Source organism: Hypanus sabinus, chromosome 13 (assembly GCF_030144855.1).
Source record: "Hypanus sabinus isolate sHypSab1 chromosome 13, sHypSab1.hap1, whole genome shotgun sequence".
NCBI classification, from domain to species: Eukaryota; Metazoa; Chordata; class Chondrichthyes; order Myliobatiformes; family Dasyatidae; genus Hypanus; species Hypanus sabinus.
In genome coordinates, this window is record NC_082718.1 from 47,516,529 (window position 1) to 47,542,532 (window position 26,004).

General features: G+C 38.9%; 1 protein-coding gene across 1 annotated transcript in view; it reads left to right on the forward strand.

Moving 5' to 3' along the window:
• Window positions 1–2,128: 2,128 nt before the first annotated feature.
• The window catches only part of LOC132403840 (potassium voltage-gated channel subfamily A member 1), a 280,928-nt gene continuing 257,052 nt past the window's right edge, over window positions 2,129–26,004 (forward strand). The window contains exon 1 of the mRNA XM_059987570.1: window positions 2,129–6,291. Within this exon, the coding sequence (XP_059843553.1) occupies window positions 2,222–3,694 (1,473 nt within the window). The 5' untranslated portion in view covers window positions 2,129–2,221 and the 3' untranslated portion in view covers window positions 3,695–6,291. The remainder of the gene's footprint in view (window positions 6,292–26,004) is intronic.

Genomic DNA, 26,004 nt, shown 5'->3' on the forward strand with positions numbered 1-26,004 from the left:
TCACAGAATACACTGGGCACAGGTCCCAAATGCTCTTGTGGCCCTTGTTTCAGCACTTTTTTTAAATCATTGTTTGCAGTTGAGAGGATTCAGAATTAATATAATATCTTAACTCTACATGTCCTGCAAATAGATATCAAGCTGTTATGGTGTAGGAGATGGCAAACTCCAATATTAGGGCAACGTCGATTGTCAACAGCCAAATTACATAAGTGGAGAAGCGTTTGACTGTTGAGCCTGGCAGTGGGTCTTTCCCTTTTAATTGTCGGGATGTTGTCAGGAGTGATTGATTTGCATTTGCATATTTAAACAAAGTATGGGCTTATTGAAGTTTATGCGATCGAAATACAAAAGCAGGAACATTTTTATTTTAAAATATCTTGATGCACGAATGAAATCCCACTTCTTAAGCTCCCCATACTTCAGTGAAAACGCAGTCAGCGTCCTCTTAGCGATGTTACCCAAATTCTGCGGAATATGCACAATTTTGTTTTATCTTAAAAATAATGCGCGTTGCTAATCTTATAAAATAATAATTGATCGTACAAAGAAGAGCGAGCATCCCCTGTAACTTCACAATAAATGTGAGCAACCATGCTACTGCTTTGAATCTCTGGTACAGTAAATGGTCCTTATTTCTCCTCACGGTACCTGCGGGCTGAACTCGCGACGCAGTGATTGGGTTCCAAGGTTTGCCACAGTACGTTGCAGTCAAAGGAACATTGTCGTAAAATCCAGCTAAATGATGCAGCAGTTTTGATGTTTATGATGCGGATTTTTGCGAGTGTGGCCGGCGTCGTGTGCAGTGAGGATCTTACCGGGCAGGCTGCACTGCGTCTAATATGTCTCGATTACCTCTGTGAAAGATAGAAAGAGTTGTGTTATAGGAAGCGGCAGTCTTCGCCGCAATGTGGATACTGCTTTGCTCGGGCTGTTAGATTGCTGTCCGTAGGACGGTGCCCTGGTTACACTCCACACAGCACTTCTTCTCCTGGCTTCTTTTTGCTGATGCTGCTATGTTAAGGGATGACTAGAGCGGCTGGCTGTAATACATTCAGCCCTCCACACTGCACCACATGATATTTCAACAAGGGGCCAGGACACTGGACCAAGAGATTGTTTCCTGTTGCCAGCCATGAAGCCCATGTGCGTAATCTAATGATCTTCTGTTTGTGTGTGTGTTGTGTGTGTGTCTGTGTCTGTGTGTGCGCGCGCGCGTCTGTGTCTGTGTGTGTGTGTGTGTGTGTGTGTGTGTGTGTGTGTGTGTGTGTGTGTGTGTCTGTGTGTGTGTGTGTGTGTGTGTGTGTGTGTGTGTGTGTGTGTGTGTGTGTGTGTGTGTGTGTGTGCACTTTAACTGCTGTTGTTTTAGAGTCGCGCTTTAGCGACTTCTCAATCTCAACCGAATCGCTTCCTGCAGCAGCAAACGTTCGGAGCCAGATGAGTTGTAAATAGTGTCGGTCCAATGTAATATAGGTTATTAATATTTCAACAGATCTCATGCACGGATAGCTGTAAACCGATATCCACATTAAGGAGGGGTAGAAGGTACCCAGGAGGAGAGTTTTGCATCGCTCCGAGGCTTGGTCGCATTCCTGTCCCCCTTTACTTGTCAGGTAAGGGTTTAATCCCCCCTCCCGACACACATACACTCCAAGAGAAGCCCTGCGGTTGCAGAGTACCTCCTCCTCCCCTCCTATCTGAGTACTGCAGCTGTTTTTTTTTCTCTCTATAGCGAAAGCCACTCAGTGCCTAATGCGAAGATGGGAGATCGGGGCTGCCTGAGAACTCTGTAGCATTGCATGAGCTGCACTCGTATAGACCCCCCCCCCCCCATCCCTCCAGCTTTATTTTTAGTGTTCTTTTTGCCCACTTTTGTCAAGCTGAGTTCTGTTTTATGTTAACGTTTGTGTTCCGCAGCACCTCGCCCCCGAGGTGAAGGGAAAGCGCCACGGAATTTGCTGAATTACCGGGATCACTTGGAAACGTTTGAGCCCCACAATGTTCAAGTCAGGTCTAAAGCCCAGAGCGACCCTTTAGCCCTGCCAGACCTATCTACCCACTACCCACCCGCACTCCTTCCCTTGCCCCCCCCCCCCGCCCGCCCTCTACAGAGTTTTGCCTCCGAATGTCCGATCGCGGGGGAGAAGCAGCCAGTGAATCGGACCAAGCTAAAGCCTCCCATCGCCTCGGCGCGCCTCTCTGAAGCAAGCCGGCCACCAGGATGACCGTGATCGCCGGCGACAACTTGGACGAAGCGTCGGCCCTGCCCGGCCACCCTCAGGATAGCTACCCACGGGACAATGACGACCATGAGTGCTGCGAGCGAGTTGTCATCAATATCTCGGGGCTGAGGTTCGAAACCCAGCTGAAGACCCTTGCCCAATTTCCCAACACGCTGCTGGGCAACCCCAAAAAGAGGATGCGCTACTTCGACCCTTTGCGCAACGAATATTTCTTCGACAGGAATCGCCCCAGCTTCGATGCCATTCTCTACTACTACCAGTCGGGCGGCCGGCTCCGCAGACCGGTCAACGTGCCGCTGGAGATGTTCTCGGAAGAGATCAAGTTCTACGAGCTGGGCGAAGAGGCGATGGAGAAATTCCGCGAGGACGAAGGCTTCATCCGGGAAGAGCAGCGGCCCTTGCCCGAGAACGAGTACCAACGCCAGGTGTGGCTGCTGTTCGAGCACCCGGAGAGTTCGGGACCGGCCCGGGGCATAGCCATCGTGTCGGTGATGGTCATCCTCATCTCCATCGTCATCTTCTGCCTGGAGACTCTGCCCCAGCTAAAAGACGACAGGAAACGCACAATGCAGGTGGGCAACAGCACTATGGCGTACAAGTCCAACATCCTGACTGACCCCTTCTTCATCGTGGAGACCCTGTGCATTATCTGGTTCTCCTTCGAGCTCATCGTCCGCTTTTTCGCCTGCCCCAGCAAAGCGGAGTTTTTCAAGAACATCATGAACTTCATCGATATTGTGGCCATCATTCCCTACTTCATCACGCTGGGCACCGAGCTGGCGGAGGAGGAGGAGGGCAATGTGAGCGGGGAGCAGGCCACATCGCTGGCCATCCTGCGAGTCATCCGACTTGTCCGGGTGTTCCGAATCTTTAAGCTGTCCCGGCACTCGAAAGGCCTCCAGATTCTGGGGCAGACTCTCAAAGCCAGTATGAGGGAGCTGGGACTGCTCATCTTCTTCCTCTTCATCGGGGTCATCCTCTTCTCCAGCGCCGTGTTTTTCGCGGAAGCCGACGACCCAGAATCCCACTTCTCGAGCATCCCGGACTCTTTCTGGTGGGCGGTGGTGTCAATGACCACCGTGGGTTACGGGGACATGTACCCGGTCACCATCGGGGGCAAGATCGTGGGATCCCTGTGCGCCATCGCCGGCGTGCTGACCATCGCGCTGCCCGTGCCCGTCATTGTGTCCAACTTCAACTACTTCTACCACCGGGAGACCGAGGGGGAGGAGCAAGCTCAGTACCTGCACGTTAGCTGCCCGAACATCGCCTCGGACAGCGAACTGCGAAGCCGCAGCTCCTCCACCATCAGCAAGTCGGAGTACATGGAGATCGAAGAGAATGTGACCAACAGCATAGACAATTTCAGAGAAGCAAATCTCAGAACTGGCAACTGCACTGTAGTGAACCAAAACTGTGTGAACAAAAGCAAGCTGCTGACAGATGTTTAAACATCTGCGGGCTCGGTGGCGGAGGCCACGCTTTCCAGATACTGTTCCTTGTATTGGCTTTGTTGACCTCCTTAAATGCGTTGTTGCATTGCAGTTATGCTAAGCGAATTAAGCTTTCAGAATTACGTGGAAGGTATATTTTCATTTATTTTTAAATGGCTTTCTTTCTCCAACTACGTGACGAGGGAGATCTTTTTCCGGATCCATTCACGTGAGCAAACGTAAGGTACATTCTTTAAAAAAAAGAACTTGTTCTGATAACTGCTCGCAAACCTTGAATGGAAGTTTTTAACAGTTCATTTACTAATACCAATGCATGTGTTAAGGGACGATTCTGCAAACTGCGCCGTGCATCCAAACAAAGATCGCGAACGAACAAAAACACCAGATCCCGGAGTTTTGGTAAAACGTGCAAGTGTCTGCGGTTTTCCAACCACTGGTGAATTTTTCATTGCGAAAGGTGATTGTTCAGGTCTGCTTATATTTAAAAAAAAAGTATATACATCGCCGTCCTTTATTCTGGAGAACAAGTGACTGCTTTCTGACATGGCAACGAATCGGTTGAAAACACTTCAGTGTTGCAATTTTCAGATAATGGCAACCCATGTCTTTCCAGGACTGAACTTTCAAAAGGCCCATTTCCGATAGGATGTGAAAAGCATAATTCAAGACACAAACCCCTAAAGCAACAGCATGCCTTGATATTCATCACTCACTTTTGTCTGGCATGCCTCGAACATTACCTCAACCAACAGGAAACAAGTCTGCGTTTTAAATTATATTTCTGGAGAGTTAGTTCTCATTTGCTTTCACCAAAAGTGCAATGGCTTATTTCATTTATTATTTCCAAGCACTCACGGCCTGAATGTTAACTTGTATGAGGTAGAGTAACTTTAGATCATAGCATGTTCAACTACTTAACATTTTGCCCTATTCGGGAATGGTAACATGTAACCCACTATAACTTATGCATGACGTTAGGTTACAAAAGAGATTTGAACTATAAGGATTGATTATCGAGGGACCTGATGATTTTCCTGCAGAATTTCAGGGAAATGAGTTGGTTCACGTCCTAACAATGCTCAAAATATCGTGCTATCAGCCCAGTTACTTACGGGGAAACGGAAAACGTGAAAACAGGATAGATAATGTATATACTTATATATGACATAATTTAATTTAAATGGAACTAATCACACTGATAAGAAAGCATGCCTTTGGTGCATTTTAACAGAATGTAAATGTAAAATATATGTAAATGATGCATCCAAGCCATTAATTTCCTGATTTATCCTCATTGATAAAATACTTTTAGTTTAAGCTTCCCTATTCATTAAGGCCGAAACTCAGTAAATTACTTAGTTAGTTGTTAGTGCCTTTTAAATCCTTCACTGACTGTTGGAAGTGCCTCCATACACAAAAAATGATTGAATGAGATGACTCCATAGAAACCCTTTTAATCTGTTGCACAGTGAAAATTTACCACCTCACTTCCTCTTGACAGTCTGGGGCGGAATTCTGTTAAATCTGTGAGCGCTAATGGACAGTTATTTTGATGATAAGTTTGTGGAGAGACATTTCAGATGGTTCTGCAGATCTAAGCCAACTGGTGAGAGAGAGAGAGGAGGAGGAATACCACTCACCTCAGCAAATGGACACTGCAGCTGCTGAAGTATTTTTGGAACCTCTTTGATGTCCCCAGCAATTAAAGATTTGAACAAATTGTTACTCTAAAACACTAAAAACATGTTACCTTCTTCTCTTTCTGCCCACCTGCATAATCTGCAATATACCAAAAAGGAAAATGAAGTTTCCTCAGCAGACTACCTCAGTTTTAGTTTGATGAAAGGACTGTTTTATTGTGTGGCTCCAAGCTGAGGGGATTCTTTTCTTTTGGTTCTTCTGAATTCACATAAACAATGATTTAAGTGGAGGTTTTTCATCGAGTTATTTTCCTATCATATTTTGTGGAGCCGTATTTTCAAGTCAGTTTCAGTGCTTACTTATGTTGCCAACATCTCTAGTTTAGCCGGTCACTCTCCATAGCCTAATTGTAATGCAGAAACTTGTCACAGCTCACTTTGACATGCTACTTAAGCCCAGAAGCTCTCAAAGATATCATGAAACATCAATATTTGGAGAACTGTATGGCAATTTCCCAAAGACCCGGAGAAACAAGCGTTACATTTTTGTAATTAAAATCATGCAACTCTTGAGCAGAGGAACCTACCTGGATATGGTTGTGTTTATGGAAGACACCACTTGTTGTCTAAGGATAATACAGACTGAAACAACTGGATGACACACAATTAACTTCCAAAAGGAATGATGGGTTGATTATAAATTGTACTTTCTTGAAAATCTCAGGAATGCAAAGGAAAAGGATTTGACAAAGAATGAAGCTACTCCAATTTCTTGTGACTGAATTAGTTGAGACAACTGAACTGAGAGTATAATTGAAAGTTGCGCCGAGGAATTTTGAATAACTCTTGAACTACGTTTGCTGTTGGCAACAGGGCATTAACTTCTTCATTTAGAATATGTAAACCACCCATACTCTGGTTGTCCCGATCCTTCCACATCACATAAACCTTGAGGTAGGACAAAATTTTCCCCTGTGTTAAATGACTTTAATACTGCACTTAATAAACAGCAATAAATGATCCAATGCTGCAGAACTGCTTTGATAAAAATCTATGTGGCTTCTGGCAGCTCATGCTTACTTTAGCAATTGAGTTTCTAGTTTTTGGGAAATTGCACCTTAGGTTAACATTTATCTGCATGTGATTGAGAAGTGTGCTGCATGCAGTTTTTTGATAATGATGGTTCTGAAAACCAGTGGGATGGGTTAGGGTTTGGTGATGTTTATTTATTACCAAAACAGCTAAGTACAAGATATGGCTAGAGAGAAAAGCTGATGTAATATAGGCATGTCTTTCTGGTTATAAAGTTTTGGTAAATACTCCTAATTCAGGGCCAACTTGGCAAAGGTATTGTATATAGGCCTGAATGTACACAAGGCGGCTGGTTCTGAACAAAGTCATGAAAGAGCCTCTTCTCTTTTTATAATAGAATCATTAATAATATTAGTGAAAATGAAGAAATTCAATATAACAAGGACTGCTGTCTTGGTGTAACGTTTCATTAAATTATTTTGCCCAGTTTAAAGTGGTTTGCACTGAATAATATGCATTAAAGTGACATGATTAAAACGAGGAACTCTGTCATTTGTATCTGAGGTAAAATTTGTATTCATTCGATCGAAGAAGTGAGTAAGAGAGAGAGAGTGGGAGACAAAAGTGTGATTGTGATGCTGCTGCACAAACTATTGCTGATGAGCACATTTCATTTCAGCTCAGCAATAAATGATGGAGGCCTTCAGTTTTAAGTGTTGTTAGAATTACAATTTGAATATATTTTCAGCCTTGATCTGATATTTTATACATGTGAGGACGTATAGGTTTTTTATTCTCTTTAATCAAACCTGTAATAAGCCAGATTTGCACCACATGAAGTCAAGGTTTATTTGGTGTGATCCAGGTGCCACATTAGAGGCTTTGCACCTAGATTGGTAAGATAATATTGGGCTTTGAAGTAGAGAAAAAAAAAACTTAAATCCTAAGTACTGTCAAACTTTCATTTAGCATAAAAATGCACTTTAAAATTCAGCACAAATTGCCTTAACAGGTACATTGATCTTAAAAGTGAAAAGAGGTTCTGCAGCCTGTGTACCATCAGGTCCAGGGCTTTCAAGTTTGAATGGTTATAGTATTGCTATTGTCATTTACAAGTGATATCATTTTGGAAACAATTATTATATTGTCAGGCTTGTTTATTTCCAGTTTAGGGATGTCATAATGCTGTGATTCACCAATATATTTTGATTCATAAATCCTCATATTCATAATACATTCATTAATATTCCTCCAGAAGGACAATATAAAGATCATGGTAATTCACTATGTGAATTATAACATGGAAGGAAATGTCATTCTGTCAATTGTGATGGGTTATATTTCTAAAGAAATGGTAACTTTGACCAGATTTACTCCAATTTTCCTATAGAAATGATAGTTAGTTTGAAGTTGAATATTATACTATCAAAACATATTATGACATCCCTGCTCAATGGGATATAATTGATTCAATTTTCTGATTTACTATTAATTTGCTTGTTTACTGTCATAATCATACCTATAATTTGGGTTTTTAAAGTAATTGCTATTTAAAAGTATAGTTCCTTGCCCGATGCAATCTGCTTAATGTATTAATCATTTTACCTTCCCCTTCAACCAAATAACAAATTAAAGATGAATTTCCCGGCTCTGATTCAGCTATGTCCTGACTGGTTATTTTCAATAAAATCATTAGTGTACAGCATATATTGGCAATGTATGATCTGAAACTAATAGTGTGTGCAGTATACTATTAATATGTCATTGGGCCACATGCAAAATTCGTTTGTATCCATTCAACCTTACAGCTGCTTTAAGTTCATATCAGTGAGAAGTATTTTTTTTTGAAGCTGAGCTAGATTTTAATTTTTTTTATCTTTTATGAATGAAAATAGATCAAGACTATTGTGTGCATATTTCTACTGACTCTGACTTGTAAATCTGAGTTAATTAAAATAAATACTGTGTAAAATAACATGTTCTCTGGAAGTCATCCCTTCCAAAACAATACAGGCTAGCACATCACAGAGAGCTTTATGTGGTGGAAGACCTGTGGCATGAGCAAGCTTTGATGTTCTTTTGTGTGAGTGAAAGACTACCATATTTTGCAGTCTCGGGTAAGGTTTTCAGTTTTATTTTATAATATTATGGTGCTACTTGTGTGCAAGAAGTTGGTTTACAAAATATTTTTTAAAAAGTTTCTTGATCTTTACATTTGTTTAATTCAGATGTTAAAACATTTACTCCTTTCACATTAAATGATTTTACACTGCAGTGGTAGAATGAATGATATCTGAAATCTAGAGATTACTTTATCCAGTTTTCCTGCCTTTCTCTCTTAGTCTCCAGACCAAAAACTTTTAATTCTATTATATGCCACAAATTGTTTCATTTGTCAATGCATAGGTAGGAAGTCATTGCAACCAATCCATCTCCTCTGTGGTTGTTCACGCAGGCTGTGTTCCCATTAACACTACTGGATAATAATCTGAATTCTTAGATGAGTCTTTACCACAAACCGCACTCCCCATCTCATCACCCCTCAAGGTTACCTTAGTCATTATCAGCACAGACCAGGAATGATAGAATTCCAAACTTTGTAATTCAGTGATGTATTTTTAGGCTATTTTTTGCAACAGTAACTCTCATTGTTTCTTTGGGGTTGGGGCTCACGCACAATGGCATCTCTGAAACTGAATACAGTGGATTCCAGTTCATTGGGAACCATTGGGACCGATACATTTTGGCCCAATTAAGCGGCTGCCCCACTTATCAAAATTCCCTGAAAATAGTTAAAATGTATAAAAAAGACAAACTACCTTTTAACTGAGTAACAATTTATGTATGTAAATGAAAAACAGAACAAATTAGAACACTACCAATACCTCTAAAGTACTATAAAACTGTGTATTAGTTCCTGATAGCTATCGACAGAGGAATTTATCTGCTGCGTTCTTATGATTGACTATCAAAACCAACACAAGCACCCAGTGCAGATAATGGACTGCCTTCATACAATGCTTTAGACCAGAGGGGTTCAAACCTTTTTTTGCCATGGACCAATACCGTTTAGCAAAGGGTCCATGGACCCCAGGTTGGGAGCCCCTGCTTTAGATGATTGCATCCTCCAAATCTTCATTTTTATTGCACCATTCAAGATGATTATTGATATTTTCAAGTTCTTCCTAATTCCTAACTTGCCGAAGTAGTGAAATTGCTTCACCTTCACTCCCGGCTGTTTCTGGTATCTCCAAGCCTGAATGCTTGAAACTATAGTGGGCAGAACAGTTCTGAATTGTTTTACTGCTTATTTCTTGGCAACTATCAGTGTCAAAAGTCACTGATTTTTGAACACAAACACACACAACTGATGCTATTTAAAAACTGATCACTCTGAGCATGGTGCACTATCTAACAGCCACACAAGAGCACATGACTGACTGTAGTTTGAAACTGTTCGACAACAGTCTCCTGTTGCAATTAAGCGGCATGGTGTCCAAAGTAAACAAAGGGAATCCTGGCTATTTTCTTGATTTAGCATTTGTTCTTTAAAAGTTGTCAAAATTAAATGGCTGTCCTGGTTAACTGACAGCTGAACTAACTAGAATCAGCTATACTAGCTTATTTGGTTGTGACGGTGTAATGTTTTATAGTGCACAATGCTAAAGCACTTGTTACTATTTCACCTATGCAGCCAGAAAGGATGGCAATAGGAGAACCTATTTTGGACTTCACATATTTTTTCTTGCCTCTATTAAACTTGCTCTTGGCGAGTCAAACTGCAGCATATCATCCTTGTATTGAGCCCAAATATTTACAACTAAAGTCTGAAGTTGCAGGCCGTGTGGCTATATGAAATAGAAACTAGGGTTGGATGTGATCTATTATCTATTCATTACGACACAATATTTAATTCTGCTGTCAAACAGCCCCAGTGAAATGCTGAGTACGGTGTATGGATACATTATTTTATGTCTTGTTCTTTGTGTGTCAGGGCTATAAGTCAGATTGCATCACTCATTAAGTAATTGAAATTAATAATCATGATTAAAGTTGGATTAATACTTGAACGTATTGTTTCTCTGGAATGGGATCATAATGATGATAATCAGTTCTGGAAGTCAATCAGGAGTATTAGAGTAGAATAGTGGCATGCTTTTGTTAGCACATTAACCAATTCACTCTGTATTTTGCCTGCCTATGCCCTTATGATGTAGTCCAATAAATGGAATTTTCACAGCATAAGCAGCTTCTGATATTTCATAAAATTATTAATCATTGTAAAAGAATTGTGAACTAATATGTTCCTTATTACACCAATATAATAACAAGAAACAAAATGGGACCAACTGCAAAGTGAGAATTAACAGAACATTTATTGTATTGGCCCATGCTGATGATACTTCCTGTGTAACATCATATTTGCAAGGAGTAGCCTTCATTGTGCAGTTACTGATCATGGTGCTGCTCTTGGTCCTGTGCATTGCAGAATCAGAATCAGGTTTAATATCACTGGCATATGTCACAAAATTTGTTAACTTTACATCAACAGTACATTGCAATACATGATAAAAATAAATATAGAGGAAAAAAACTGAGTTACATTAAGTATATATATGTCTAATAATAGTTAAGTTAAAATAAGTCGTACAAAAAAAAAGTAGTGAGGTAATGTTCATGGGTTCAACGTCCATTCAGAAATCAGATGGCAGAGGGGAAGAAGCTGTTCCCCAATACAGCAGCAGAAGCATTCACATTGATAGAGATGCAAGAGATTCACATGTACTCTAGCTACCTCCAAATCACAGTATTAGAAGACTAAAGAGCATAGCACAAAACAGGTCCTTTGGCCCACCGTACCAAATTATTAATTTGCTTAGTTCCATTGGCAAGTCTTGAAAAGTTCAGAAAGTCACAACAAATTTTATATATATATATATATATATGTGTGTGTGTGTGTGTGTGTGTGTGTGTGTGTGTATAAAATTACCAAATGTTTCTAAACACAACTTCAAACTAAATTGTGTGATGAAAGATTGTCACTGAATCATGAAAGCAGCTTTGTGGCTGAGGTGTTTATTGGCAAGTTGCCTATCACTTCAAGAAACACACCAAGTGCTGTAGGAACTCAACAGGCTAGGCAACACCTATGGATAAGTGTAAACAGTTGACATTTTGGGCTGAGACCAGCAGTTGCAGGTTTTATCATGTTTGTGTTGCCTATCACTCTTCTGAAAAGTGAGTCTTAAATCCCCTGTCTGAGTTGGCCATGTTGAATTGCCAAGGCTCTTGACAAAGGGGTCTTTCTGCTAGTTCTGGCTAAATGCAGAAGTCATCTGTAATAAATACAGAAGATATTGCAAACGCTTCAAGTCAGGTAGCAACTGTGGCAAGCTTAAGTGTTAGCATTTTAATTTGAAGATCCTTTATCAGAAGGGAGAAAGGGAAAACACATTGGATTGCTGAGATGGATGGAGATCAATGGTTAGAGAATAGGAGACATCATTGATAGGGTGAGGTCACATTTACCTTGGTGATAAGCTATTGGTGAAGTCATTATGTTGACAGGTTAATGAAGGCCAAGACAAAGAGCTGCATAACAGGTCAGAGCACAAGTCAGCTAGCTGAGGCTTCTAATTCAAACTCATTCAAATAGCTCATGCTATGTCAAGCAAATGCACATATAATTTGCCCTTTTCAGGCAGATTTCAAAGGTCTAGGTTCACAGATGGAAGTGGTAACCATTGAACTCATGTGGCTCAAAGGGGCAGAACTCATTGAAAAGTCATTATTAAAACATGCCTTTATTATCATGCAGATAAGTTAGCCATCTGAAGCCAAGTGGGGATACTCTTACAAAGTGCTGTAAGTTGATTGAATAGTTGAGTTGTTCCATCAACAGTGTCATTAAAACCAGTACTCTCTCCATGTGTTTATTGAAGTTACTAAACTGGCAGAATAAATGATCATTAAAAACTTTTCAAATATTAATTAATAACATAAATTCTCTTTTAATGCCATGATACTTGTTAATATTGGTAAATCAGTTTATCTACCTGGTAAAATGAACACCTACACAGCTCCCTATTTTCTTCAGTAGTGAATTTGTGTTGGATATTTAAAATCATCAAACTTAAAATTAACAATTCACGGTTCAATCCTGAACTTTGCTGCTGTCTGCGTGGTGTTTATGTGTGACTGCGTCGTTTTCTCTGGGTGCTTCAGTTTCCTCCAACATGTTGATTGCTAGATGAATTCCCTCAGTTAGAGATTAAGTCGAATCAGGGTGAAGTTATTCAGAATGTGGAGAGAATGAAATGGGACTAGTTTAAATGGGTGCTGATGATTGGCCAAAGAGTCTTTTTTCCCATGCTGTATGGCTCTATGATTCCATACTGTTACTGTCAAACTAAGATTACTTATAACACAAATAGAAATTCCAGATCAGTCTTCACCCCTCTTTAGAAACGTTTTCAAGGATCTTCTTGGATATCTCTTAAGATTCTCTGCAGAGGTTTTAGCTCTTGCATCTTCCCCAACTTTCAGCACTTCTACATGAAACACTGTCGTAGGAAAGCAGCATCCATCACCAGGAACCCTCACCACCCAGGCCATGTTCTCTTCTCACTACTGTCATCAGATAGAATGTACAAAAGCCTCAGGACTCTCACCACCAGGTTCAGGAGCAGTTATTACCCTTCAACCATCAGGCTCTTGAACCAAAGAGGATAACTACACTCACTAGCCTATCCATTCAGTTGTTTCCACAACCATTTGTCTTACTTTAAGGACTCCTTATCTTGTTATTTCATGTTCGCCTTATTTATTGCTATTTATTTATATTTGCATTTGCACAGTTTGTTGTCTTCTGGTTGGTCTTTCATTGATCCTGTTATAGTTACTGTTCTATAGATATGCTGGGTATGCCCACAGAAAAATAAATCTCGGGGTTGTATGTGGTGACATATATGTCCTTTGATAATAAACTTTACTTTGAACTTCCTCTAAAATAAAATTGGCTGCACGTGCAAATAGTGAGGAGTTAACTACCCTGATGATCCAGTGGGTGATGCAGTTAGGGCCATTCCTACTGCTGGTATTATGTAATGGGTCATACCAGTATGACCCAGTGGAAACACAGGAACTAGAGGTTAAACAAGAGACAGGGTTTATTTAATTTAATAGATAGACAGCCAGCCAGACAGACAGACATACTTTATTGATCCTGAGGGAAATTGGGTTTCATTACAGTCACACCAACCAAGAATAGTGTAGAAATATAACAATATAAAACCATAAATAATTAAATAATAATAGGTAAATTATGCCAAGTGGAAATAAGTCCAGGACCAGCCTATTGGCTTAGAGTGTCTGACACTCCGAGGGAGGGGTTGTAAAGTTTGATGGCCACAGGCAGGAATGACTTCCTATGACGCTCAGTGTTACATCTCGGTGGAATGAGTCTGGCTGAATGTACTCCTGTGCCTAACCAGTACATTATGGAGTGGATGGGAGACATTGTCCAAGATGGCATGCAACTTGGACAGCATCCTCTTTTCAGACACCACTGTCAGAGAGTCCAGTTCCACCCCCACAACATCACTGGCCTTACGAATGAGTTTGTTGATTCTGTTGCTGTCTGCTACCCTCAGTCTGCTGCCCCAGCACACAACAGCAAACATGATTGCACTGGCCACCACAGACTCGTAGAACATCCTCAGCATCGTTCGGCAGATGTTAAAGGACCTCAGTCTCCTCAGGAAGTAGATAGAAACTGCATAAACGTGCTGTCAGTTCAATATAAAACACCACCCTTGTTGGGTAGGCCCTGTATATGTGATATAATTGTGACTGAACTTTGGAAAGGCTTTAGATATTTTCTTTTAAATTACTTAAATTAGTAGCCGACTATTCAAAGCACTTGGACTGGAAATACACCAGCTGTTAAGATAGTTGCCACTCAGAGTCATAGCACAGAGACAGGCTGTTCGATCCATCTCACCCTTAACAACTAAGGAGCCGACCTGAGCTGGTCTCACTTGCCTGCGTTTGACCTAAATCACTCTCAACCTTTCCCATACACATTCCTGCCCAAATCCTTTTAAATGCTATAATTGTTTTTGCTGCTACCACTTCTGCTGGGAGAGGCAAATTCCAAATACCCAGTGTGTGGAAAAACTTGTCCCTCAAATTCCTTTTCCTTCTTACCCCTCTCACTTTAGACTGATGCCCTCTGGTTTTAGATGTCCTACTCTCGAGAAAAGACTGTGGCTATTCACCTTATCTATTCCCCTCATGAATTTATAAACTTCGTAAAGGTCAACCGTCACCCTCCTATGCTCCAAGGTAAAAGTCCCAGATTATCCAGTCTCTATTGTAACTCAAATCCACCAGTTCTGGTAACATCCTGGTAGATCTTTAGTGCACTCTCTCACATAGTTGTTATAATTGTACCCGCCTCTACTACTTCCACTGGTAGCCACTACTCGCTGTGTGAAAAACCTGCTTTCAGGTTCCTTTATGTCTTTCCCATCTCAGCCTAAATGTATATCCTTTAATTTTCCCAACCCTGGGAAACTTCCTTACTGATCTTTACACCTGCTGGTGCTTAGGGCAGCAATGAAGGCCCTCCATCTCTGTCTCTCGTGAGCCACTCTTCATTGTTGTTCCTGTAACAAGTTTGTTTGACTGGTCAGGATTGTTAGCCCTGAGATGAAGTCCCCCGAACCTGGAGGACCAGTGGACCATTCTTAGTTTGGCCTCTGCCCTTTGATCTGTTTGGTGTGGGTGACTCAACCAAGAGCCGAAGCGTAAAGCCCTGACTCCAACCAACATAGCTCTTCAGGTCATTGAGGAATGCAAGACTCCAATCCATGACGAGGATGTAGACCTCTTGGAGAAACTCTGGGAAAGGACTGTGACCATTCACCTTATCTATGCACCTCATGGCTTTATAAGCATCTCTGAGTTCACCCTTCAAACTCCTTCACTCTAGTGAAATAACTCCCAACCTATCCAGTCCCTCCTTATAACAAAAGCCCTCCAGTCCCATTGAATACCCCTGTGATTGCCTATTTCTGGAAAAGTTGAATGACATAGGCATAAGACGCTCCAATTGGCAAGGATGTTTGCAAAGGAACACAAAAAATGTCTATGTTAACTGTAAAGAGATTTTACCACAGGAGTGATAATCATTAAAGGTGTTCATCACCTTCACTCTACAAAACAAACAGCAATTTTAGTACTGCATGTTTCAATATCAGTAAATATATTTAAGACAAGTTTGGATAGATTTTTGCATAGTAGGGGAATTAAGGGATATGGGGAAAAGGGAGGTAGGTGGAGATGAGTCCATAGCCAGATCAGCCATGATCTTAATGAATAGTGGAACAGGCTTGATGAGACAGATGGCCTACTCCTGCTTCTATTTCTTATGGTCTTACGTTCTAATGGGGAAATTGTTATCAGAGATTGAATGTGTCCTCGCAGACTGCATTGTTTGTATCCTTCTCCACTGTAGAAATCTCGCAAAATGCAGCAATCTTAATCCCTTTACTAAGCAGTCCAAGTACAAAATTCCTGAAAATGATACACTTATGGTACATCAAACCAACTATACTTCTAAACCTAAGAGATCATGCAGATGCTGGAACACACACAAAATACTGGAAGAAATCTGTAGGCCTGGCAGTCTCTATGGAAAAGAATAAACAATTGACTTTTCAGGACACGACCTTTCCTCAGTCCTGAGGAGGGTCTCGGTCTGAAATGTCCACTGTTCATTTATTTCCATCGGCGTTGCCTGACCTGCTGAGCTCTTCCAGCATTTTGTGTGTGTTGCTCTATGTTTCTAATGATATAATTGCTCGTAGCAAACACAATCTCTAAAAGATAATTATTGATATATGCAATACGATTTCCTTACATGAAAACTTCTTGATCTTGAAGCAAATTTTAAAAAAGAAATCAGATTACAATATTTTATATTCTACTTCAATCAAAAGGGTTTGTTTCAATTTCTACCAATGTATCTGCATAGCATATATAGAACAAAATGTTTCCTGGTTTCCAGTCACAGAGAATGTTTGGATGTGATTAGCTTCTCAGCTAATTTGATGATATTACAGTTGCTAGGTGCCAGGGATGCCATTGAACTGTCACTAGAATGCAACAGTTGTTAGAAAAGGAAACATTCTCACTAAATATTACCTCATATTTATAAACCATTATGAATCCTATTTGCTTTGCAGCTTTCCAAATTCTGGGCTGTGAATTGTTAGCTATAAAAAGCACTTCTGTAGCTTTCTGAATATGAAACAGAAGTCTTATTGAGCAAAGAACACCAAGGTGGGATGGCAGAGAGGGGAGAAATAATTAAAAAGATCAAAACATGAATAGACTGAAACATTATTCAGAAACGTAGTGAAGCAGGAAGAACAATAATAATGTTGAGGGCAGTGGTTCCTAGACTTCAGTTATTGACAGTGGAATGGAAGATCTAGAGAATGAAATCAGACCAATGTCAGAGTGCTCGCAAAGAGGCATTTTGCTATGGATAGTTACGTTAGATGAACAAAATTCTCTTAGCATCAGTTTAGCTGGTATGCACAGTTGGGGAGTTTGACAAGGAAAATGATAATGTAAATTTTAGTACTGATTCTACTGATTTTCTAAGCTACTACATTCTGGAGTTGGGGATTCTGGAGGGTAATAGGAGGGTAAATGAAACTGATGCAATAATGGACTGGAGTAGCTAAGCAGCATTGCAGAACAGTTGATGATTTGGAGGGAAAGGAAAACTATCTTGGTTTACTAAATTTAATATCTCAGTAAATGCAAAGAAATATTGATAACAAACTGTTCTAATAAACAGAGCATTTATTTTTATAATTCCAGTTGCATGTTTTTTGTTTGAAGAGTCCAATAAAAGACCAATTATTGTCAATGAAGCTGATTTAGTAGCCAGTGTAATTTCTGAACAAAACTAATTTAGATTAATTCAGTTTTAAGTAGTTATAAAATTGCTGCCACCCAGAAGGACATCATTTGCCCATCAAAGCACTGCTGGTTCTTTGAAATAACAATCCTGTGTGGGGACCTGAACTGTACATCGTATTCTAACAACCTGCACAGCTTTACCAAAATGTACCAAATCCAACCCCTTCACTATAAAGGCAACATGTCCTTAGCCTTCATAGCTTCTTGTAGGAACTGCCAGCTAGTTATTCATGATTCATACCTGGAACACTCTGAACTTTACTCATTTACGGTCTCCCTTTACTTTGATTACAATCGATCCTTTTAGTTCCTCTCATCGAAATGCATGACCACATACTGCACCATATTACACTCTGTTTGCCAGGTTTACTCTATCAGTTTTTTTCCTATTGCAGAGTCACAACGTTCTCATCCCAGATTTACTTCCATCTATTTAGTAGCATCATCGAACTTGGAAACCTTACATTTCATTCCCTCCCAGGTCATGAATGTAACTACTGAACAATGGAGAACCAAAATCCAACCCCCAGACATTCTGCCAGTTAGATTCCTCTGGCCTGAAACATACCATTTATTGCAACTCTTTCTGTGCAATGTGACAGTCAGTTTTCAATCTACGGGAATACACTTGGTTGCTTTGTTAATCCAAATGAGCAAATATTGCTCAAAATGGTGGGTGAACATTTAACACATTGCAATCTCATTCCACTCTTCATAATGTTCATTCTACAAGAGGAGGCAAGAATCCTTTTAAATAAGTGGATTAATCATTATTAGCATCACATAAATGTATTATTCAGAATAATATATAAACAACAAACTTCAGACTATGTATGTAAAAATAAAGGACTTGAGCTTCTGCAAAGGTTCTACTGCATGGGTGGTGAACCTTTTTGAGAGTGTGTGCCCAAAATGGCAACAATCTTCTATAAAATTCTCTCGCTTGCCATAGTAAAGTTGAGCAGGGATTATCATTGATTAGTGAATTAGTGAAAATAATCATGGATGTTTCCTGTGAATACATCTTACTGCACTTGGGTTGCAAAAATCATTCCCCTGCTTCATTCGGGAGCAAAGATAATTATTATGTTTTATCTTTTTATTATGGGTGGGATACAAAGAATTGAGGAGCAGTACTGCATGCCATGTGCCAACAAAATTTTTGTGCGTGCCATCTTGGGCACGTATACTACAGGTTCACCAGCCCTGTTCTGGGGATTACATGCTGTAAGCAATGGCAATGCCATAAATAGGAAAAAGTGCCAGGACAATTTCCCAGTGAGACTTTTTAACTCATTGAAATAAAATCAGCTTTTGCTGCATTTAATTTTTCTCCTAAAAAAATTAGATTTTGATGATGAGAAAAATGATGAAAGAGCAAAAATATTTTTTTTGCAATTAAAAACATTTTTGAGCCATCAAAACAATTCAGCTACTATATTTTGAATAGATTGTTACATTGCTGCATTTTGAGCAGTTGGAATGTTTGTATGGTGTATTGGATGGTTAGAACTGGGATCCTTCAGCAATTGCCAGGAATCAGCAATGTTTTCACAGCACAGTTTGTCCCCTGGGAGCAATGAAATAACAAGATTTAGAGAACGGATATAATTGCAACATTTAATTCCATTAACAGTGTTGATGAGCAGAGGGGTCTTAGGTCCAAGTTCATAGCTCTCTGAAGGTGGCTGCATGGATCAGTAACGATGGATATATAATGCTTGCCTTTATTAGTTGAGAAACTGAGTTTAAGAGTTCTGAAGTTATGTTGCAGCTTCATAAAACTCTAGTTAGGTTGCATCTGGTCTTGGCATTCAAGGAAAGAAGTTGAAGCTTTGGAGAAGGTGCAGAAGAGCTTTACAAAATGCTGCCTGGATTAGAGGGCATGAACGTTAAGGAGAGTTGAACAGATTTGGGTTGTTTGAGTGTTGGATGCTGAGGGGAGATCTTATAGAGGTTTGTAAGATTATGAAAGGCGTAGATAGAGTAGACAGTATTTTCTTCCCAGGTTTGAAGTGTCTTATATCTGAGGGCTTGCATCTCAGAAGAAGGCACGGCAAGCTTTTTTACACAGGTATGGCAAGTAGCTGGAGTGCACTGCCTGGTGTGGTGGTGAGTGCAAGAATGATAGAGACCTTCAAATGGTTCTTGGATAGCTAAGAAGCGTTTAGTTTAGATGGACATTTAATTATTAATTTAATGAATTTGGCTCAGCAATGGAGTCTGAAGGGCATCTTCAGTATAAAATGTATTTGTAATTTGGAGCGTAAAAGGTTGAGGGGGGACTTGATAGAGGTATTTAAAATTATGGGGGGATAGATAGAGTTGACATTGATACACTTTTTCCATTGAGAGTAGGGGAGATTCAAACAAGAGGACATGAGTTGAGAGTTAAGGGGCAAAAGTTTAGGGGTAACACGAGGTGGAACTTCTTTACTCAGAGAGTGGTAGCTGTGTGGAATGAGCTTCCGGTAGAAGTGGTAGAGGCAGGTTCGATGCTGTCATTTAAAAAAAAATTGGATAGGTATATGGACAGGAAAGGAATGAGGGTTATGGGCTGAGTGCAGGTCGGTGGGACTAGGTGGGAGTAAGCGTTCAGCATAGACTAGAAGGGCCGAGATGGCCTGTTTCCGTGCTGTAATTGTTACATGGTTATAATCATACACTCACTTGCAAGCATTCAGTGGCCACTTTATTAGATATGCCCTAACACCTGCTTGTTAATGCAAATATATAATCAGTCAATCATGTGGTAGCAACTCAATGCATGCAGACATGATCAAAAGGTTTAGTTGTTGTTCAGACCAAACATCAAAATGGGGGAAGTAATGTGATCTGAGTGACTTTGGCCATGGAATGATTGTTGGTGCTATATGGGGTGGTTTGAGTATCTCAGAAATTATTGATCTCCTTGGATTTTCACACACAGCATTCTCTAGAATTTACCAAGAGAGGTGTGAAAAACAAAAAAAAACATCCCAGGAGCAACAGTTCAGAGGGGACTGTTTAATGAGTGAGGTCAGAGGAGAATGGCTGGATTGACTCAAGCTGATAGGAAGGTGACAGTAACTCAAATAAGCCTGCATTAAAACAGGGATGAACAGAAGAACATCCCTGAACACACAACACGTCGAACCTCGATATGAACGGGCTACAGCAGCTGAAGACCATGAGCCTACAATCAGTGACCACTTTATTAGGTACAGGAAGGTTGTAGAGCCTTTGGAGATGTTGCAGAAGAGGTTTACCAGGATGCTGCGTGAAGTAGAGAAATTTAAGAAGAGTTGGACAAACTTGGATCATTGTCTCAGGAGTGTCAAAGGCTAAATGGAGATCTGATAGAAGTTAATAAAATGATGAGAAGCATAAATAGGGTAACCAGTCAGAATTTTGTTCCCAGGTAGAAATGTCAAATACTGGAGGAAGTGCATTTAAGATGAGAGGGGGAAAGTTTAAAGGGAATGTGCAGGGCATGTCTTTTACACAGAGAGTGATAGGTGCTTGGAATGAGCTGCCAGGGTAGGGGTGGAAGCTGATAGGAGAATGACACTTAAAAAACTATTAGATAGGCACATAAATATGCAGGGAATAGAGAGATATGGATCATGTGCAGGCAGAGGAGGGTTAGTTTAATTTGGCATTGTGTTCAGTGCAGACATTGTGGGATGAAGAGCCTGTTCATGAGCTGTAGTCTTCTGGGCTTTCATTATTTATTCTGTTGCATCTTTACATGCCTTTGCAAAAAAAAATTAAGGTTAAACATTGAGCTTCTTCACATTAAATCTGTTTTTAATGGCACATAAACTGAAGAAGTGAGTTTTTAACATAACATTTTCCCATGTAATATTTTGCTGAAGTATCTTATAGTAGTGATCCTGTCACTGTCCTGAAGGCCAGCAGCACACTAAGTTGAGGAGGAAGCAGACACCAGGCATTCTGGGAGATGTAACATCCTAGCAATGCCATTGGTAAGTTCATGGAAAAAGGGTTACCCCTACCCTTGATAATTACCAGCAGCCAATAGGTCCTGACACTGCAGCCTAGTGCTGAGCAAGTCTTTCATGGTGAAATGGTTGTATACCTGACAGGATCACAGCTTTGACCAACTGCTGCCGTTCAAAATCATTGGGGGGGGGGGGGGGTGGTTGAAATGGACAACAGGAAATACAAAATATTGATTGTTTATTTGCAGTGACCTGAAATTCATGCCCACATTATAGGAGGCCAAATGATTCCACAGCTTACCACAGACACTGGGTAGAGAAGGATCCTGGCTATTGCAGTACTCTTTTTGATACAGGGACCATCAACTAGATTTGTTTTCACAAGCATGAGAACAAACCTGTCAGCTACAAACTCTGTGTATGAAGGGTGTTCACCAGTCTCTACACAGCCAAACTGTATTATTTTTCCACCACCTTCAGTTAGGTGCATTACTACCAATTTCCTTCACTCAGCTAAAAATGTATAAAGGCAGTCATAAGCCTTGTTGTGTTCAACTTCTCTGGAATGATTCACTCTGCATTTGCCCTTTGGGTCTTTCAAGGGTGGCGTTAAGTTCTAACGTAAGAATTGATTACTTTTTCATTGATCACCGTTTACTTACAGATGTTAACGATTGTAAAAATGACTCTATTACCATTTCTGATCATGCACCTTTGAAGTTATCTATTAAGGTAATGAATTCATCTATTAATGCTAAATTTTGGAGGTTCAACTCTATTTTATTGCAGGACTTAGACTTTGTCAATTTTATCAAACAACAAATTGATTTGTTTTTCTCAACAAATTCTACAGCAGAGATCTCTAGTGGAATTTTATTGGACACTTTTAAAGCATTTATTTGTGGACAGATTATTTCATACTCGGCTGGAGTTAGGAAATGAACTAATTCTAAAATATTAACATTGGTTGATAAAATCAAAGCAATTGACAAGATTTATTCAGTGACCCCCAGCAAAGAACTCTATAAAGAAAGAGTGGAACTTCAAATGGAGCATAGTTTGTTATTGTCCTCTTCGATTGAAAATCAGTTATTCTAGTTAAATCTAGAACCCAGTTTTATGTATATGGAGATAAGTCTGGTAAATTATTGGCTAATCAATTGAAAACTGCTTCGGCTAAACGACAGATTACTAGGATTCGTAAACAAGATGGCACTTTGACGATCGACCATAAAGAGATAATTAAAGCCTTTCAAGATTTTTGTAATTCCTTATATCAATCAGAATTTGCTGCAGATTCTTCTATAATAAATGAATTTTTAAGGAAATTGAATATTCCAAAATTAACAGTAGAGGATAGAGTATTCTTAGATACACCTATCACGGAAACTGAAAAAAAAGGCTATTTTTTCAATGAATTCTGGTAAAGCTTCTGGTCCAGATGGTTATTCTGCAGAATTTTAAAAATCTTTTTCCTCTATATTTCTCCTTGGCTTTGTAACATTTTTAAAGATGCATTAATTATAGTCAAATTGCCACAATCTTTTTATGAAGCTTCTATTTCTTTAATTCTTCAAAAAGATAAAGACCCTATTGAATGTGCATCCTATCGGCCTATATCCTTACTGAATACGGATTTTAAGATTTTTAGTAAAATTTTGGCTACTAGATTAGAAAAGATATTACCTCGAATCATTTCTGAAGATCAGACTGGATTTATTAAAAATCGCTATTCATCTTTTAACATTAGAAAATTAATTAATATTATTTATACTCCTTCACCCAAAATACCAGAATGTGTCATTTCTTTAGATACTGAAAAAGCATTTGATAGAGTTGAATGACCATATTTATTTAATACCTTGCAGCATTTTAATTTTAGTTCAAAATTTATATCATGGATTAAATTAATATACCATAAACCCTTGGCTTTGGTTTTTACCAATAATCAAAGATCTCCTTTTTTTCAGTTATTCCGTGGTACAAGGCAAGGTTGTCTTTTAAGTCCTTTACTATTTGACATCACTTTAGAACCTTTGGCTATAGCCATTCGTGAATCACCTAATATTTTGTGTATTACTCGTGGGGAGGGGACGTATAAGTTATCATTATATGCTGATGATTTGTTACTATACATAGCTGACCCTGAAAGATGTATTCCTGCTATTTCATCCTTGCTTGCTCAGTTTAGTAACTTTTCTGGTTATAAATTGAATTTTAATAAGAGAAAATTACTTCCATTAAATATGCAAGTTCCAATTTATAAACATTTACCATTTAAGGTTGTTACAGATTATTTTACTTATTTAGGTATTAAAATTACTAAAAAACATAAAGATTTATTTAAAGCTAACTTTTTACCCTTAATTGACCAGATTAAGCAACTTACTATCAGGTGGTCTTCACTATTTTTGTCATTGGTTGGTAGAATTAATGCTATTAAGATGATGGTATTACCCAAATTCTTATATTTATTTCAAGCATTACCAATTTTTATTCCTAAATCTTTTTTTGATATTATTGACTCCAAAATATCTTCTTATCTGTGGCAGAATAAAAATCCTAGACTAGGCAAAAAATATTTACAGAAGCCAAAGAAGGAGGGTGGTTTGGCTTTGACAAACTTGAGATTTTACTATTGGGCAGTTAATATACGATATTTAATATTTTGGACACAAGAATTGATTACAGCTGCTTGCCCACAATAGGTAAATTTGGAATGTAAATCTGTTCAAAACTTTTCATTGTTTTCAATCTTAGGATTTTCACTTCCTTTTTCTTTATCTAAATTGAATAAACAAATAATTAATCCTATAGTCAAATACACATTGCGAATTTGGTTTCAATTTTGTAAATTTTTTGGTTTGAAAAAGTTTATTTTATCATGCCCTATAATATCTAACTATTTCTTTCGGCCCTCTTTTATGGATCAAACTTTTCTTTTATGGAAAACAAAAGGTATAACATGTTTTCGTGATTTGTTTTTGGATGATAGTGTTATGTCCTTAGAACAACTATCTAATAAATATAATTTACCTAAAACCCATTTTTTTAGATATTTGCAAATTAGAAATTTTTTGTATAATGAGTTACAGTCTTTTCCGAAACTATGTCCATTGGACATTACAGAAAGAATTTTAGCTCTGAATCCTTGTCAAAAGGATTTAGTAGCTGTCATTTATAATATGATCATGAAAATACAGCCAGATGTATCAGAAAAAAATAAGAAGGAATGGGAAGAAGAATTTCATTGTCTTATATCCACTGAGCAGTGGGAGAAAATTTTACTATTAGTCAATTCGTCCTCTATTTGTGCTAAACATGCTCTAATACAATTTAAGGTTGTACACAGAGCTCATATGTCAAAGGATAAACTTGCTCGATTTTATTCTCATGTTAATTCAACCTGTGACAGATATCATTCTGATGTTGCCTCATTGACCCATATATTTTGGTCTTGCCCTTGTTTACAAAATTACTGGAAAGATATTTTCAGTATTATTTCAAGAGTTCTGAATATCAATTTCCAACCGCATCCTTTTACTGCAATTTTTGGTTTACCAATGGTGCATAATAGTCGTTTATCCTCTTCATCTCGACAAATGATTGCATTTGTTACATTAATGGCTAGAAGATCTATTTTATTGAATTGGAAAGAAATTAATCCTCCAACTATATTTCAGTAGTTTTCTCAAACTATCTCTTGTTTGAGCTTAGAAAAAATTAGAAGTGTTGTTTTTGATCCTTCAGTTAAATTTGAAGAAACTTGGAGACCATTTATTCAACATTTTCATATGAGTTAAACTGACTTTTCCTAAACCTTACTTTTATTATCCTTAATTATTTGGATGGAGGTTCGGAGTTATTGGCACTACTGTATATATCTAACATTATGCAGTGGCCCATGTTGGTTAGTGTTTTTTTTTCTCTCTTTTTTTTTGGGGTTTTTTTTATTCTTTTTGTTTCTTTTGTTCATAAATACTATGAGTTTGGGAGGCTATATATATTTATTATTATATATTTGAATGTTTACTTAAACTATCAATTATGTACTCTCAAACACTTTGTGTTCATGTTTCATTTATGTTTGTTTAAAAATTAATAAAAAGATTTAAAAAGAAAAGAAAGTTCTAATGTGACCTCAGGCTTTGGAGAAATGGAGCAAGTTTTGCGTCCGTCCTATCAAGCCTGAGACCATTTCTAGGATCCTACCAGAATTCGTTGGCCAGGTTTTGTCACTCTTCCTTTTGAATTTCTGGTCTTGCTTCTGAGAGAGGGCCAGAAATCATCTCTGCTGCCGATGTCAAGAAATGTTAAATGGCTACCATTTTTCATGCACGGGTTGTTGAGGCCAGTACAAAATCAACATATTTGATGTATCGTCTTTAGTTCATTTGAATACTGTACATCCATCCACAGTTGTGTAACACTCCAATACATGCAGTGGAAAGTTTCCCAGGCCCTGCATTGAATCACAATCAAAATCAGGTTTAGTATTACTGACACACTGTATATCATGAAATTTGTTGTTTTGTGGCAGCAGCACTGTGAAATACATAAAAAAACTATACATTACAATAAGAAAGATATATAAAAAATAAATAAGTAGTGCAAAAAGAGAGCCAAAATACTGAGTTGGTGTTAATGGGTTCATTGCCAGTTCAGAAATCTAATAGCGGAAGGAAAGATGCTG